Here is a 15269-nt window from a genome sequence, read left to right on the forward strand (position 1 = left end):
CTATTTGGGAGGTTTATCATCTTGTATACCCAGCTATGAAAATACGCAAAGCATACTTTCTTAATGGAAAGCGTATTTAACTTAGCTTGGAATACATTATAGTTTATTATATATGCCTATATACTGGGACTACTAAACTTTTTCTTTTTCTCTTTTTTCTTTTTTAACAACTTACCCCCATTGGAGATGCGATCCTCAATTTTCAAATTCTTTGAACGTACATATGAGACTTTTACAGAAATGCTTCGCATCCACGACTATCTATCTATGCTTGATATAAAGTTAACACTTTATAGATCATATTATGAACCTTTGATTGACACGTGCCCTGCAATTAACTAGTAGCACTCAGGGGCAAGACACAATTACTTTAGCTAGGCCCAAGGCATTATTTGTATCAATTTATGCATTCATAGGCCTATCCTTACCTATATGACACCATATATAGGTAACGCTAGCCTATTCGTGGTAATCTGTATGTGATTTGCTAATAGTATATGTTTATTAAAGATATTATGTTTATAGTTAATGTAATCTTATAAACAACCAGTTCAAATATGTATGCCTACAACCATGCCTGATTTACGTCACATATTAACACACAGATATTTAATTGCACAGACAAACACTAAAATCCTGGTCCAGAGCTAATGTTATAGCATGTACCTCTTGAATTTATTCAGTTATTTACTAACTCTCCTACCATCAACTTCTCTTTCTGGCTTTAAAAGGTAATGACTTAGTTGTTTGGCATGCATTGTAGTTTAAATTTAGGCCCCTTAGTACTTAGCATGAATTGAGCTCAGGCCTTATGTTAGAACTCTAACACTTAGCACAATTCACTGCTTGGGACTTAGGGCACATTTCTGTCCTACTCTACTTATAATTTTAACACTTATCCTGTAAATATTTCCATACTTAACTTATGCACTTGTGATATAAATACACTTTATAAAAACATTTTCCTTCCTTAATACTTAATATACTTATATGATTCTGATCGAATATCAAAACCAACCATTTATTCTTAGGTTAAAGCAACATAATACTTCGCGTGGGTCTTTTGTTGAGCTTCCACCAGCTCAACCAAATTCGTATTATACTTGTGGGAATAGAGGGTTAAGCATTCAAAACAAACGAACCGACGATGAGAATGTCTATGTGTATTGCATTAAAATTAGGATTTAGTAGTACTCATAGAAGAGCGGTCTCCATACCTAACTATGGACAAACGCCCCATTCGCACACACAATAACACATTGCTATGACTTTTAGACAAAAGTGCAAATTAAGGTTTTGCCTTGAAAAGATGTTGCAATAATCAAAAATATGAAATATCATCAAAGGCTACGCCACTCCTGGAGATATTTGTTCTCGTGGATTCCAGCATTACAAATCTGCTTTTCATTCTTCATAAGTTTGACAAAAGTTGTGAGTTTTGCTACTTTAGTGTTGGACCTTGTTTTTCTACTTCAGCTTTGTCGGATCATGACAGATATACGAAGAATGGAAGCTCTTTATAGTGCCAATAAAAAATGACGTCATACAATACAAATAACCAATGATAGGCCAATACACAGACTAAATTACCAATGGCAGGCCATTGTACATCATTATAGTGCCAATAAAAATGACGTCATACAATACACATGACCAATGATAGGCCAATACACAGACTAAATTACCAATGGCAGTCTATTGTACATTTTAATTCAACCAATGGTAGGCCAGTATGACGTCATTTCTTATAGGCACTATGTAAAGCTTCCGAAGGATGGCAATTTTATGACAACCTTATAACTTTAACGGTTTACGTCGACTATATAGCTTTGGTAATTGTCATGACTGACACAAAATTGACGCGTTACTTTTAAAATCACATTATTGACTATAATCAACGGTTATGTCTGACATATTATAGACATAACGATACTCTAATGACTCTAATGGCTAAACACTTATGGCGATAATAACTAAAGGTGTATAAATGAATTGGAATAGCCAAAGATATAATAAACATACCAATTTACACAAGTTTATCCTAGCCGCGCTCTACCTGCCGATTGCTATTACAGAATATTTAGGCTTCAATGGCCTTTCTTCATATGTCTGACTTGATCCATGTTATCTGTTAGATTTGTTATTTAAGCATAATGTTGAAAGTTTTGACAGTTAAATATTGAAAAGGTTTTTTGCTGCGCCACTTAGCGTCATAAGTCAAACATTACAAAAATATTTTACATTTTTAGGCGGATAGGCAAAGACTTACTTACAAACATAAATGGATCAGGATACTACATCCGTAAAACTAATTAATTCGGATATATCATTTGGAACAATTGTAAAAAAAAATTGGGACGGTTGGCAGTGACCCTTTACCATAGAAAATAGCTTAAAACCACCTCTGGACCCACCTCTAATACAGAAAATTATATCTTTAATGTACAAATTATTGAACTAAATGATTTTACAATAGAATTATAAGAGAAGAAGCATAGTCTGAACCCTTTTTTCGTAAATCTGACAAAGAAACTCCTCCAGCTGACAAAACACCTTAAAATTTTTCGAGTATATAATTTCTAGAAAGCTAACTTTATATTAAGGAATTCAACCATTCATAGCTGACTTATTGAAGGATTTGTAATATGCTTTACACTATACTAGAAAATAAATTTATTCACGACATAATTTATGTGAGAAAAGCTTTATCTTAAGAAATGAGACTATTTACAGCTGGCTCTTTATATGAACAATATGAAAAAATATATGCCCTTTCCTTTTACCCATATGTGTACAGTGTATACACAGTACAACGCTATGTCCTGTTGAAAACGTAACAAACCTACTGTTGTATTGCTATTTGTTGTTTTTTTTATTTTTATATAATTTATTTCGAGGTAAACATGAAACAAACTATGAATTTATGTATTTTAAATGTTTATAATAGATACGAATTACGAAATAAAGATTATAAATCATGTACATTTGAAGTCCGAGATCTTATTTTTTTTTGTTTTAATAGAAACTTAAGAAAAAAATATGATTTTATTAACTTAAATTCATAAAGAGATTTTTATTATTTTATAACGATTGCAATAGATAAAGCATATTTATTATTAATGAACAGATAAAACAACATAGATGTGAAACTACAATATGAAGGCAGTACTTCACGTCATGGACTTGATTCGAAATGTTTTGGTAAGCTCAAAATGTGTACATAATTTCAACTAATGAGATTTCATGTATACTCCGATGCGATTCTTCTATTGGCTCAATCAGAAATTACCTCTCTTCCTTAGTACCTTTATTGATTTTACCTATTAAGTTTGATCTGCCAATAAAGTCTGCAAATAAGCATAGAAATTAATTTTAGTTGGTTTAATTATTCTATTCAGTATAAACCTATCATTACATACGAATAATTATACTTACTTATCTATCTAATATATACTAGTGGCTACGCCCCTAGTGACCTCTAGAGGCACTTGAGGGATAAGGGCGGATCTAAAATATTAAAGATTTCACTATCATATTAAACACATTGTTAAAGTCGAACTGATTAAAAAAATACAATTTTACAACATAATAATTTGATTCGTAAAACAATAATTTTAAAAATCAAGAAACTTTTATATCATTTCAGATAATTCATGATGTAGATTTTCATTAATTTAATTTGATGAAGAAACAACACTTTTATTGTTGTAATATTTATTAAGCATCAAATCTTAACATCAATTGAAAAGATGAGTGAGGCGTACAAAAAACAGGTTAATTTGTTATAATTTTATTGTTCTTTTTAAAGGGAATCTTTTCTACATTAAGATTTGTCCGTCCTTCCAAAATGGATGCATCTTATCGTTAATTTAGACATGTTTGAGTTGCTCTATCGACCTCGAACTTTACTCGATGATGTCTGAAACCGTCGCAACTCTATACTCATTACCAGAAAAAGTACTATATTTATTTTCATAACATTTTACTGTATTTTATAATTTTCCTATTAAATTGATTTTTGAAATTATTGATTCCTCTGACTATTAGGCAAGGGCGCGAAGTATCTCTGTAATTAAGTCTGTTCAAGAAGTATTTCCGTATTTCTTAAAGTTTGTTTGTCTAACCATCTGTTGAGCTTCACTTTTATTGATTTTTATTATTGATATTAAATTTAAATTTGTACAGATTTACGTACAGCTACTTTGGTAAAAAGGATTGTTTTACAAAGCTTAAGAACATAGCTTTACTTGTTGACAATTAATCCATTTCTTGTTTGTTTGTGTGTCCGTAGTTTTTATCTCCCAGTCCAAGACAATGTGCTAAATAAATTGTCCAGTCTGTCCAGGGAAACAGGAAAAGAGATGGAGGATAGATTCCATGTAAAGAAGAAATAAAGTCCTTAATCTATTTCATATTGGTCCTATGGCCCTTCATTGACAATCAAAAAGAAATTCAAAGTTGAATTTTTCATTTTTGATGATGTAAATTTGGCAAGCAAAATAGCGATGCAATCAGACCAATGCACAAACAAAATTTGTTAGATATTGAAAAAAAATTCGGATATGGAAAGAAAACAAAGTATCGGGTTTCGTCGTATTTTCACAATAGATTTTCTCATATTTCTGGACCCTGCGGGGGGCTCTAACAAGGCGGGGAAATAATTAACATTTACCTAACCTAACATAAAATATCCTATCAGGAGCTACTGTGAAAATACGACGAAACACGCTATTTTGTTTTCTTTCCATAATCCTTTTTTTTAAAAAGAATAACGAAAAGTCTTATGCCGTAAAACTTTCAAAATGAACTGGACGTGCTGACCTGCTGAATAATTACAGAGCTGTTACGCTTCATATAAATTTACACCAAAATGTCATACAAAAACCTATCTTAAATGCATGAAAGCTTCACAGACGTTAGAACATGCCTAGTATAATTATTTTCTTCTAAACCTTATATTAGATAGAGGAAGGACTAATTCAGTTTCCATTGACTTATTCCTAAATCACTGACTATTAACTTTTTTCCACCATTATTTTCTCCTCTCTGTTAAGGTTGACATCTTTATTGTTGGACAAAAAAATACAAGAAACTCCTCTTTACAAAAAGATTTTTAAAAATACTAGAGTGCTTTCCATCAAAGTGCCTTATCGAGCAAAGAAATCTCTAACAGAGATAAGGCAAAGAGAGGAAAAATAGTCTTAGACTTATTTTTAATTTTTTAGAAATAAGGAAAATGTGGATTTTAGTGATCAATACGCACTTTGTGGGATCGAAAGCCCAAAACTAGTTAAAGAAAGTAATAGTTTAATGTAGCAATATTGGGAGAGAAATGATAATTGTTATGCCTTCTTTATTTTCCATAATTAACTATAAACTTGTACTCTTTTATATCTGGTTGCTAAAAAAAGCTTATTTTGCCACAATAATGATATTTCTCCTTTAAAAATGTCAGGGGTGAAATAATTCACCTTTGTTATTACTCCATCCCTTCAAAATTTTTATAATACCATTGAAAACTAACTAATTGCTTCCTTGTTTGTACTAGGATTTTAAAGCACAAGAGGAAAGAAGTTACAAAGAAGCGTTCGAATACTTTGACTGGAATAAAAGTGGATACATTTCTTTAAAGGTAAAAATAAAATCAGTTTAAGATTGGCTGGTTTTAGGTGTTTTTCTTTGTTTATATAATATAGTTGAATCTGGCAACGAATGTTTCTCTAAAGTGCCTATAGATTACTTAAACCTCCCCCACCCATAGACGTCCAAGGGAAGGGGTAATGGGGTGATTACCCCCCCCAAAAAAATTTTACCCCGGGGGTAAATTTTGGGGGGGGTAAACAAAATTTACCCCTGCCAACAGATTTCAGGGGGGGTAATTACCCCCCCTAAGCAAATTTTACCCCCGGGGTACAAATTTTTTGGGGGGGGGGGGTTAAAAAAAATTTGCGACGCGCTTCGCGCGCCATTTTACCCCACCAAAAACGAATTAAAAAATTTTTACCCCCCCCAAAATAAAAAGCTTGGACGCCCCTGCCCCCACCCCCTATTTTTTTAAACATAATTTGAAAAAAAGAGGACATTTCTATCCATTACACAATCCCTGCATTTGGCCCTTACACTGCGGTGGCCAAACCTGCGGTGCTCTAACCCAGTAAGGTTATCCAGTAACCGTTATAACCAACATTAACTGGCCTAAATTAATAAATAAATAAGGGGAGTTTTTTGCTCGAAATGTTACTTTGAGAAAAAGAGCCCCTATTTCGACTGTAAAAATTATTATTGTATTTAGGAGTTACAATATGCAATGCGAAGAGCAGGACATAATCCAACAGACATTGAAGTCCAGGCAAATTAAATAAACAACAAATAGTCCAAGACAATGTCATAAAATCTAAGGAAAAACGTTTGCTTCAAAATTCACCGCAATTCACAAATAACCTATCCAGAATTTTTTATTACACTAAGCAGAAACAATATATATTGTCACAATATCAGAAAGTTTGGCAAAAAGAAGGAAAAAATGTTTTCACCAAAAAAAATAAATCTTCTTATTTGCACTATCTTTTTCTCTTGGATTGGTCTATGGTTACAATTAAGTATTTTATGATTTGAACAGGATGTAAGGGGATAATTGATTGTAAAATATAATGGTACCCAAAGTTTTTAAAGGCAGGATCTCTAATTTAAATTTTGAATAATTTTATTATAACTGCATTGGTTGGTAAAAATAAGTAAAGCCTAAAATTTTTCCACAAATTGTATTTTGTTTGCTATATTTGGGGATGTACATTAATATAAGTTTAATGCCTTATCCCTAAATATCCCTGGTCTTTTTTGTTTATTTATGTTTAAACTTTAGGATATAATTAATAAAGTTGACAGTGATTCAGGAACTATAAGTCAAAAGGTAATTATTTATGCATTTATGTCAGATTATTTTCTTTTTAATTTAAAAAGAACTAGCGGCCTCTGGGGGTACCTGATGTGGGATGGGAGGGGGGAAGTTGCCTCCCTTTCCTTCCTGTTTATTTTAGGTTTTAAAGGATTGGAGGTTTCATTTTTTTCTAGGGGTAATTTATCTTTGGAGGGTGGTGGTACCCTGTTTCAAAATAGTTATAAACCTTCCCAAGACGTATCAGAAGCTACATTGTAAAGGAAAACCATATTGGTTTAGCGGTTAGCAAGATTCATCGTTACAAACTGACACACAGACTGAAAACATGATACTTTTATATCAGGATTAAAGTATTTTAAACTTGCGATTCTTTTTAAAAGTGAAGCTTTTCTATAGTAAGTGTCGGTCCTCCGATGTTGTCATCCTTATTATGATTTAGTATACATTTTCTACAAGATCAATCACTTTCAAAAAACGTTAGATTTTCAATAAATAGTAAAACTTGAGAAATTCTATTACATAAAGTAGTAAGGTTTTATTGTATGACGTGTAAGATTTCAACAATTACTGAACTGATTGAGTTATCCTTTATGGAAGCTTTACATAGGTCTAAGTATGTTTTTAAGGCTGTTTATTTGTTTCTAGATTAGAGACTTTTGGTGGTTTTCTGCCCTCTTCTTTCCCATTTAAATATAGAGCCCCTTAAATGGTAGAGGCGCGACTGCTAGTTTTAAGTATTGTACAAAGTAGATATGCTGCCAAAGAGTATAATATGTTTCAGCTCCAATAACTTTGGATTGCTAATCTAATCTTAATTGTATATTTTAGGAGTTTAACCGAATATTACAAGAGAAGGCCCACGAAGTCGATATAGAAATACATTTTAAAGACACATTCAGAGCTTTTAGCAAAGATGAGGACGGTAAGTTAAACTATTCAAATTTAACATTGGCTAAGCATCAGATTCCAAACTTTAATATTGGGGGGGTTTTACAATCACATTACCTTTTCATCGCTCAAAACCAGGACAATACCCTCTGAAATCTTTGATGTTTTAAGTTAATGACAACATTAAGATATACTACTTCTTTTCAAATAATTTATTCTTGATTGTCCTTTTGTCCGAAAGTTAAAACAATCGCCCAACATTAGAAAAACAACCACCCCCCCCCTTTCCCCCTTCCAACTTTTTCTCAAAAAACTTTTTTCAAGCCTTAACCTAACCTATTCTAAATTTAAATAAAAATTTACGCTATAAAAAGTTGCTTTGTGTTAATAAAATTTTCTGTTAATATTACTTATCATTTAATCTGTTTCAGCAATAAAATACTACATAGACTTTAGTGTATCAGACGATTATATCAAAGAAATGGCCCTATTCAAACATATCTTTCTCTAATCATCACAATTTTATAGCAAATACCTATCCTAAATATAAAGTAACAGGATGTTTGTTTGTCTGTCTGTTTGTACCGAAGAATTTCGCTACCCGCTGAACCGATCAGTTTCTCCTTAACAAGGTAGGTCCCGGGAAGGTTTATAACTATTTTGGGGGAGAGTACCACCACCCTCCAAAGAGAAATCACAAAAATATCGAAATTTTAAAAAAGTATTCTTGCTTTTGCGTAGAAACTTCAATGCAACATAGGCAAATTATGTCTCAAATTTAAAAAAAACATTTAAAGTGCTACTAGAGGCCTCTAGGGTCATAACCGCTAGTCTTTAATACAAAGTATAATGATGTCTGTGTGTCTGATTAATGCAAAAAGATACTAGCATCAAATTGACTAAATGGGGTTTGCTTTCTGGAAATATTCCTACAGGTCTGTAGATTTTTTCCTTGAGCCTAGGGTTATTATTACCTTATTAATTTGAAATTTAGATGATTTTAAAGTTACTTAACCTGGGCTTAAAATAGTTTAATATATTTTCTCTCTGACAATAGCCCTTACAATATATGCAAATGTATGTTGATCTTAAAAGTTCAGAAATATTGAAATGGTAAATTGTAGAAATTATATGAGAAAAATGCATATTTACTAGGTTTATCTTTGTGGTAATTATGTATGCTATTCAAAACTATTAAATCAAACTTTAAGTGTAAAAATACTTTTGTTTACTTGTTACTTTAAAAACTAGATTTTACTTTTGTAAATTTTACATAGAATTAGTCTCAATTTCTTTCTTTTATTCTAATATTCCCTCCATCCCTGGAAACTTTAGTATTTACTCTCTGAATCTTTATTCTTGATTTCCCAAGAGTAAGTTTCCCAATATTGTCTCTATATTCACATACTAGCGGCTACGCCCCCTAGGGGCCTCTAGGGGCACTTGAGGAGGGGGGAGTTGAATTCGATAACCCAATTTTTTATCTTAGATATAACAAGATAAAAAATTTAATTTTAGTTTTTAAAAAAATTGGGTGAGGTAAATTTTTTCTAGAGGTGTTCCTCTTGGGAGGTTTGTGGTGCCCTCCCCCAAAATAGTTACTAACCTTCCCAGAAAAAAATGAGAAGCTACTCTGTAAAAGAGAACTATTTCGGTTCAGGGTTTAGTGACTATGCACATATTATTTTAATATAAAGATATAAATTACAGAGTAGCTGAGACACTAAAAAATCTTGTTATTTATAAACCATGCTAAACTGTATTATGCATGTTGGTGGTAAAAAGAGTAAAATTCCACAACATGTAACTTGATATTTTGGACTAAGTAAATATGCATTATACTTCTTAAAAATAAGTATATTATTCTACAACAACAACAGAAAAGTTATAAAACTGATAGCGATGCAATTATTTGTTTAAAAATGAACAATTTTAAAGAATTATACAACATAGAATTTTGTCAAAAATCAGCTTAGTTATTCAAAGATATTTTGATTATTTACAATTTGCAATACTTAGATTTTGCGAGTTTATTATCTGATAGTAGTGCAACTACAGTATTACTAGAGTATTACTTCACTACAAAATATCCATTAGGTTTGTTAGCGGATTGAAAAAATTAAAATCAGCAAAATATCCAGTAATCTATTAGTGCCACCTTTAGTTGAATTGTTTTCATCAAAATTGTTGTTACCTTGTAATTGCTGCGCTCTTTATGCACACAATAGTTCTTGTTGTTGTATATCTCTGAATATTTTTGCTAAGTATGATGTTTATTGTTTATTGAAACGAAAGAGAAACCTATAAATATGTAAAAAGATGATAAATGTTTGTTTATGCATCAATAGATAAAGCAGGGCTCAACGTCCGCAGCCGTGTTTAGCTGTCTTCTAATAGCTGCAGCTACCTGACTAGTTTTGAACCATCACTAGTCGAAACCACTTAAGGCCAAGTCGCAACTGGAAAGCATAGCGGCAGTTGTCAGTTGAAAATAAAACATTTGACTGCAACAGCTATCTTTTAGTTCTGTAGGAGAACTACCAGAAGGAAAAAAATCAGCAGCTGAGCCGCCTTTTTACATTTTTTAAAAAAATCTGCAGCCAAGGGACGTCCAAGGAAACACATTATATTATCTCTCCCCAAACTTTGAAAGCTTTCTCTTCAACACCTCAAAAAAATTAGGCTTGGACGACCTTGCTGCTGCTGCATCCTAGCCTTCTTTAAGATAAGCGGCCGCAGGGCACTGAGATTAAGTTTTCTTTCAAATTCTTTTGTGATATTGCTATGTTTATGACTTAGGTATCTTACTTTAGGGCACTATATTTATACCCTTACAAAACCATTTGAATAAGCACTTATTAGGAAGTCTTACTTACTTGCTCTTTTCAGGCCTTTTTAAATTATCTTATTAGAATGTTTTAACCACTCCATTATAATTATGGTAAAAAACTGCAGTAACCGTTGTGAATTTCTATACAACGCTTTATAACTTTTCTAATATTTCAGGTTGCATTCCTGCAGATGAATTAAAATTTGTTATGACCAATCTTCCGGGAAAGGTAAACTTTTTCAACATCTTTCCAATAGAAAACTTTTAAATAAAAAATCTACAGAAATCGTAAGTTCATTTCTTTATCATAAAGTAAAACTTTGTGCTGGAGTTAGGTGCATCATACATCTGTGCGTTATTGATACAATAGAATGGATAAGATTTTTCAACAGATTGGTACACAATAAAAAAAATAGTAACCAGACAAAGTGTATTAAAAATCAGTCATGTGTAGTCATAAAAATGAGGGCAAATCAATCTCTTTTTTGGCGGTTTGCTTTCCCACTTCTACTCTCATCTTCCTCATTTTATGACGTCACTTGGCTGATTTTTAGACACTTCCCCGGTTACAATAAAAAATTTACCTGAAAAACTCTGCAAATTGGACTTACTTGTATTGAAATATTGTACATTAGATAGATTAGGATAATTTAGGCTTATAGGCTATAGGCTATAGGGACTTAGCTCTTGGATGCAGTCTGTTTTGGGTGGATGGACTACCAATCAATCCCATCTTTGTAATATCAAATCTAGAAAGAATTAAAAGATAATAAATAAGAAGAATAAGAAGCTTTAAAAGAAAAGACAACATCCAAAAAGAAGAAAAAATAGTATTAATATCAATTTTATGTCCATCTGTCATAAGAATTTAATTTTAGGCGGCTTACAAGGGATTTTCTTTTTTAAAATTATAAAAAAGAATAATTTAATTGTGTGAAAATAAATATTAAAAAATCTAAAAATGAATCAAATGGTTGTATAAACGGCAATGATTACAGAAAAATATACCTCATTTTTACTGGAATCTTTATGTAAGGATTGGAATTATTAGTTCAAACCTATAGAAAAGACATCATTACGGATGTAAGGACGGACTTACACTGAATGTTAAAAACCTATGCCCTGCCTATGCCTTATAAATGTACTCAACCTATTTTAAAGAATCAATCTTCAATCAATTCTAAATTTAAAGCAAAGCTTTTGAAAATATGAAAAGAAGAAAAGGCTGAGAGAAAAAACCTATATATTAGGTTTTTATCATAAAGTCTATGCAGCTTTTATGTATAGAAAATGTATTTTTAGTCAGTTCATAAAATATATTTTACAAGTATGGGAAAGTGCAAATTTTTGGATGATATTTTTTAAATAAGTGTTTAATGTAGCAAAATATATGATAATAAGCATAAAAACATATTTTTACAAAAAAGGAATAATTGCTCATTTTATCTGATAGTTTAGAAAAAAACGTGTGAAAGAAGGACAAGAAAACATAAAACAAAATTATTACCACTCATTACCAACAAACAGACGCACAGGAGAATTATAGTATATGCTTTTTAATTTAGAACATTTGTATGTATGTATGTGTTACTTTTTCATGCAACTAATTAATATGAATCAGGTTATGAATACTCCTATTAATATTTTCTATCAATAAGCTTAGCAATGGAGATGCGATCCTCAATTTTCAAATTCTTTGAACGTACATATGAGACTTTTACAGAAATGCTTCGCATCCACAACTATCTATCTATGCTTGATATAAAATCAACACTATATAGATCATATTATGAACCTTTGATTGACACGTGCCCTGCAATTAACTAGTAGCACTCAGGGGCAAGACACAATTACTTTAGCTAGGCCCAAGGCATTATTTGTATCAATTTATGCATTCATAGGCCTGTTTCTACCTATATGACACCATATATGGGTAACGAAAGCCTATTCATGGTAATCTGTATGTGATTTGCTAATAGTATATGTTTATTAAAGATATTATGTTTATAGTTAATGTAATCATATAAACATCCAGTACATATATGTATGCCTACAACTATGCCTGATTTACGTCACATATTAACACACAGATATTTAATTGCACAGACAAACACTAAAATCCTGGTCCAGAGCTAATGTTATAGCATGTACCTCTTGAATTTATTCAGTTATTTACTAACTCTCCTACCATCAACTTCTCTTTCTGGCTTTAAAAAGGTAATGACTTAGTTGTTTGGCATGCATTGTAGTTTAAATTTAGGCCCCTTAGTACTTGGCATGAATTGAGCTCAGGCCTTATGTTAGAACTCTAACACTTAGCACAATTCACTGCTTGGGACTTAGGGCACTTTTCTGTCCTACTCTACTTATAATTTTAACACTTATCCTGTAAATATTTCCATACTTAACTTATGCACTTGTGATATAAATACACCTTATAAAAACATTTTCCTTCCTTAATACTTAATATACTTATATGATTCTAATCGAATATCAAAACCAACCATTTATTCTTAGGTTAAAGCAACATAATACTTCGCGTGGGTCTTTTGTTGAGCTTCCACCAGCTCAACCAAATTCGTATTATACTTGTGGGAATAGAGGGTTAAGCATTCTAAATAAGCGAACCGACGATGAGAATGTCTATGTGTATTGCATTAAAATTAGGTTTTAGTAGTACTCATAGAAGAGCGATCTCCATACCTAAATATGGACAAACGCCCCATTCGCACACACAATGGTGCAACTTACCGGTTGTATCTTAGAAAAATTTTACTTCATAAAAATTTTTTTTCTTTTTTTTCCTTACCGTACCCGAACCGCCTAAGGCAGGTATTTTTACCAAAATCGAATAATTGTAGCTATGGCAAAATCGGATTTACCAAAACCTGTGATACTATTTGAGAGCAAGGTTAGGACTATGAGGCGTTTGAAGAGATAGGGACTGAAAGGCACGACACAAATGCAATTGAGAGCCTCGTGTACGAGCAGTTGCACTAGCCGACACTCTAGAGGCCCTAGAGAATGCTAGCATATTTGTGGCCATTGGTCGCCGCCCTATAAGGACACTCGCACTGGTTGACACTCTAGAGGCCCTAGAGAATACCAGCACACCGGCACCTCCATGTCCGCCTCTCTTTAGTAAAACACTTGGGTTGGAATAATCTATGATTGAGCTATGTGCAAAATTTTGATTTCTGGACTTAGTCAGAATTTTGAAATTTAGGAGTTGTGCTAGGTGGCGGAGTATATATATAAATCTTCGGACTTAGTATGATTTTTACTTATTCGAAAATTCTCTAAGTGTTGAAATACTTGAATCTTTGATACTTAAACCAGAACTTATTAAGAATCAAGCATGGAGTAACTTTTCATTTATAAGCTATCAAAATACTATTTGTAAAGGACCATTTTGAACTGCCTTATTAAATGAAAACTTAGGAGCAAATCCTATAGAACATGGGAAACGCTGTTAGTTGGGATACATATTGTCTTTGGAGCCATGTTTCTGAAACAATATGCCGAAAGCAGTTAGTACTCTTGAGTCGTAGTAAAGGGCCAAAAGATTATTACAAACTTGTAGCATTTATACACAAGTTAAACTGTACTAATACTTTGGTGCCGTTAGAACCGATTTTCTGAGATTTGCACTTACTTATACATGCCTAGGACTTATATTCTTAATGCAATTCTGATTTATATGCGGATGTATCAAAATAATTATCGCCTCTAAAATTCTGAGTTAAACAAAATATTTCAAAGTCTCAAAGATATTCTCAACATCGATCGGTTGGAATGATATAAGTGTAGACAAATTGCTATATGCAATCAGAGAAATAATTCCTGAGACTCTGAGCAAAATATTCCACTTTTGGACTTAGCACCGTTTCTATTTCTTTTGTTACAGAGAGAATCTCGAATTTCTGGACTTATAGTAAATTTTTATGAAATTGTGAACTTGGTTGGAAATTTACCAAAAATTTCGGACTTGTAATAATTACGATTTTTCCAACTAGATTAACAAATTTCATTTTCCACACTTAAAAGAAAATTTTGTCTTAGAGTATTTTTGTCTTAGCCAAAATATTCCAATTATGGACTTAGAGAGATTCTACTTCTTTGGTGAAGGATAATTCTAACACTCTAATACTTTATAAATTTTAAAATCCTTAACTTAGCTAGATTTGCATTTAGTCAAAATATTCCAATAATGGACTTAGAGCGATTCTACTTCTTTTGACTTATAGGCAATCTCTAAAGTAGCTTTGTGAATGAACTGTTAGGAAATTTCATCTCGGACAAAATATTCCACGTCTGGACTTAGAGTAATTCTATTTCTTTTGTCTCAAGAAAATTCCACTATTTTTGTACTTAGCATGATTTCATTGAAAGATTTTTGGACTTAGTCAAAATTCACTGATTTTGTACTTGGTATAATTTTAAAAAAAAAAAATTTTTTTCTGACTTAGTCAAAATTTGCTAACTTTTTGTACTTAAGATAATCTTTGATTTTTTCCTAGGCAAAAATTTATTGATTTTGTACTTAGAATAATTTCATTAGAAACTTTTTGGACTTAGTCAAAATTTTCCAACTTTGGACTTAGAGTGATTCTATTTTATTTTGACTTAGAAAGTTTTTAATTCAATCTTAAC

General features: G+C 31.8%; 2 protein-coding genes across 3 annotated transcripts in view; one reads left to right on the forward strand and one right to left on the reverse strand.

Annotated features, from left to right (window-relative positions):
* Positions 1–15269, reverse strand: part of LOC145314183 (glycine receptor subunit alpha-4-like) — a 252330-nt gene that overhangs the window by 198718 nt on the left and 38343 nt on the right. The window lies entirely within an intron of this gene.
* Positions 3645–15269, forward strand: part of LOC145314184 (neo-calmodulin-like) — a 53489-nt gene continuing 41864 nt past the window's right edge. Inside the window, exons 1-6 of the mRNA XM_080153998.1 lie at positions 3645–3773; positions 5549–5632; positions 6293–6349; positions 6863–6910; positions 7727–7820; positions 10793–10845. Coding sequence (XP_080010124.1) covers positions 3750–3773; positions 5549–5632; positions 6293–6349; positions 6863–6910; positions 7727–7820; positions 10793–10845 — 360 coding nt within the window. The 5' untranslated portion in view covers positions 3645–3749. The remainder of the gene's footprint in view (positions 3774–5548; positions 5633–6292; positions 6350–6862; positions 6911–7726; positions 7821–10792; positions 10846–15269) is intronic.

This window comes from Acartia tonsa, chromosome 3 (assembly GCF_053477335.1).
Source record: "Acartia tonsa isolate MP-2025a chromosome 3, ASM5347733v1, whole genome shotgun sequence".
Classification (NCBI taxonomy): Eukaryota; Metazoa; Arthropoda; class Copepoda; order Calanoida; family Acartiidae; genus Acartia; species Acartia tonsa.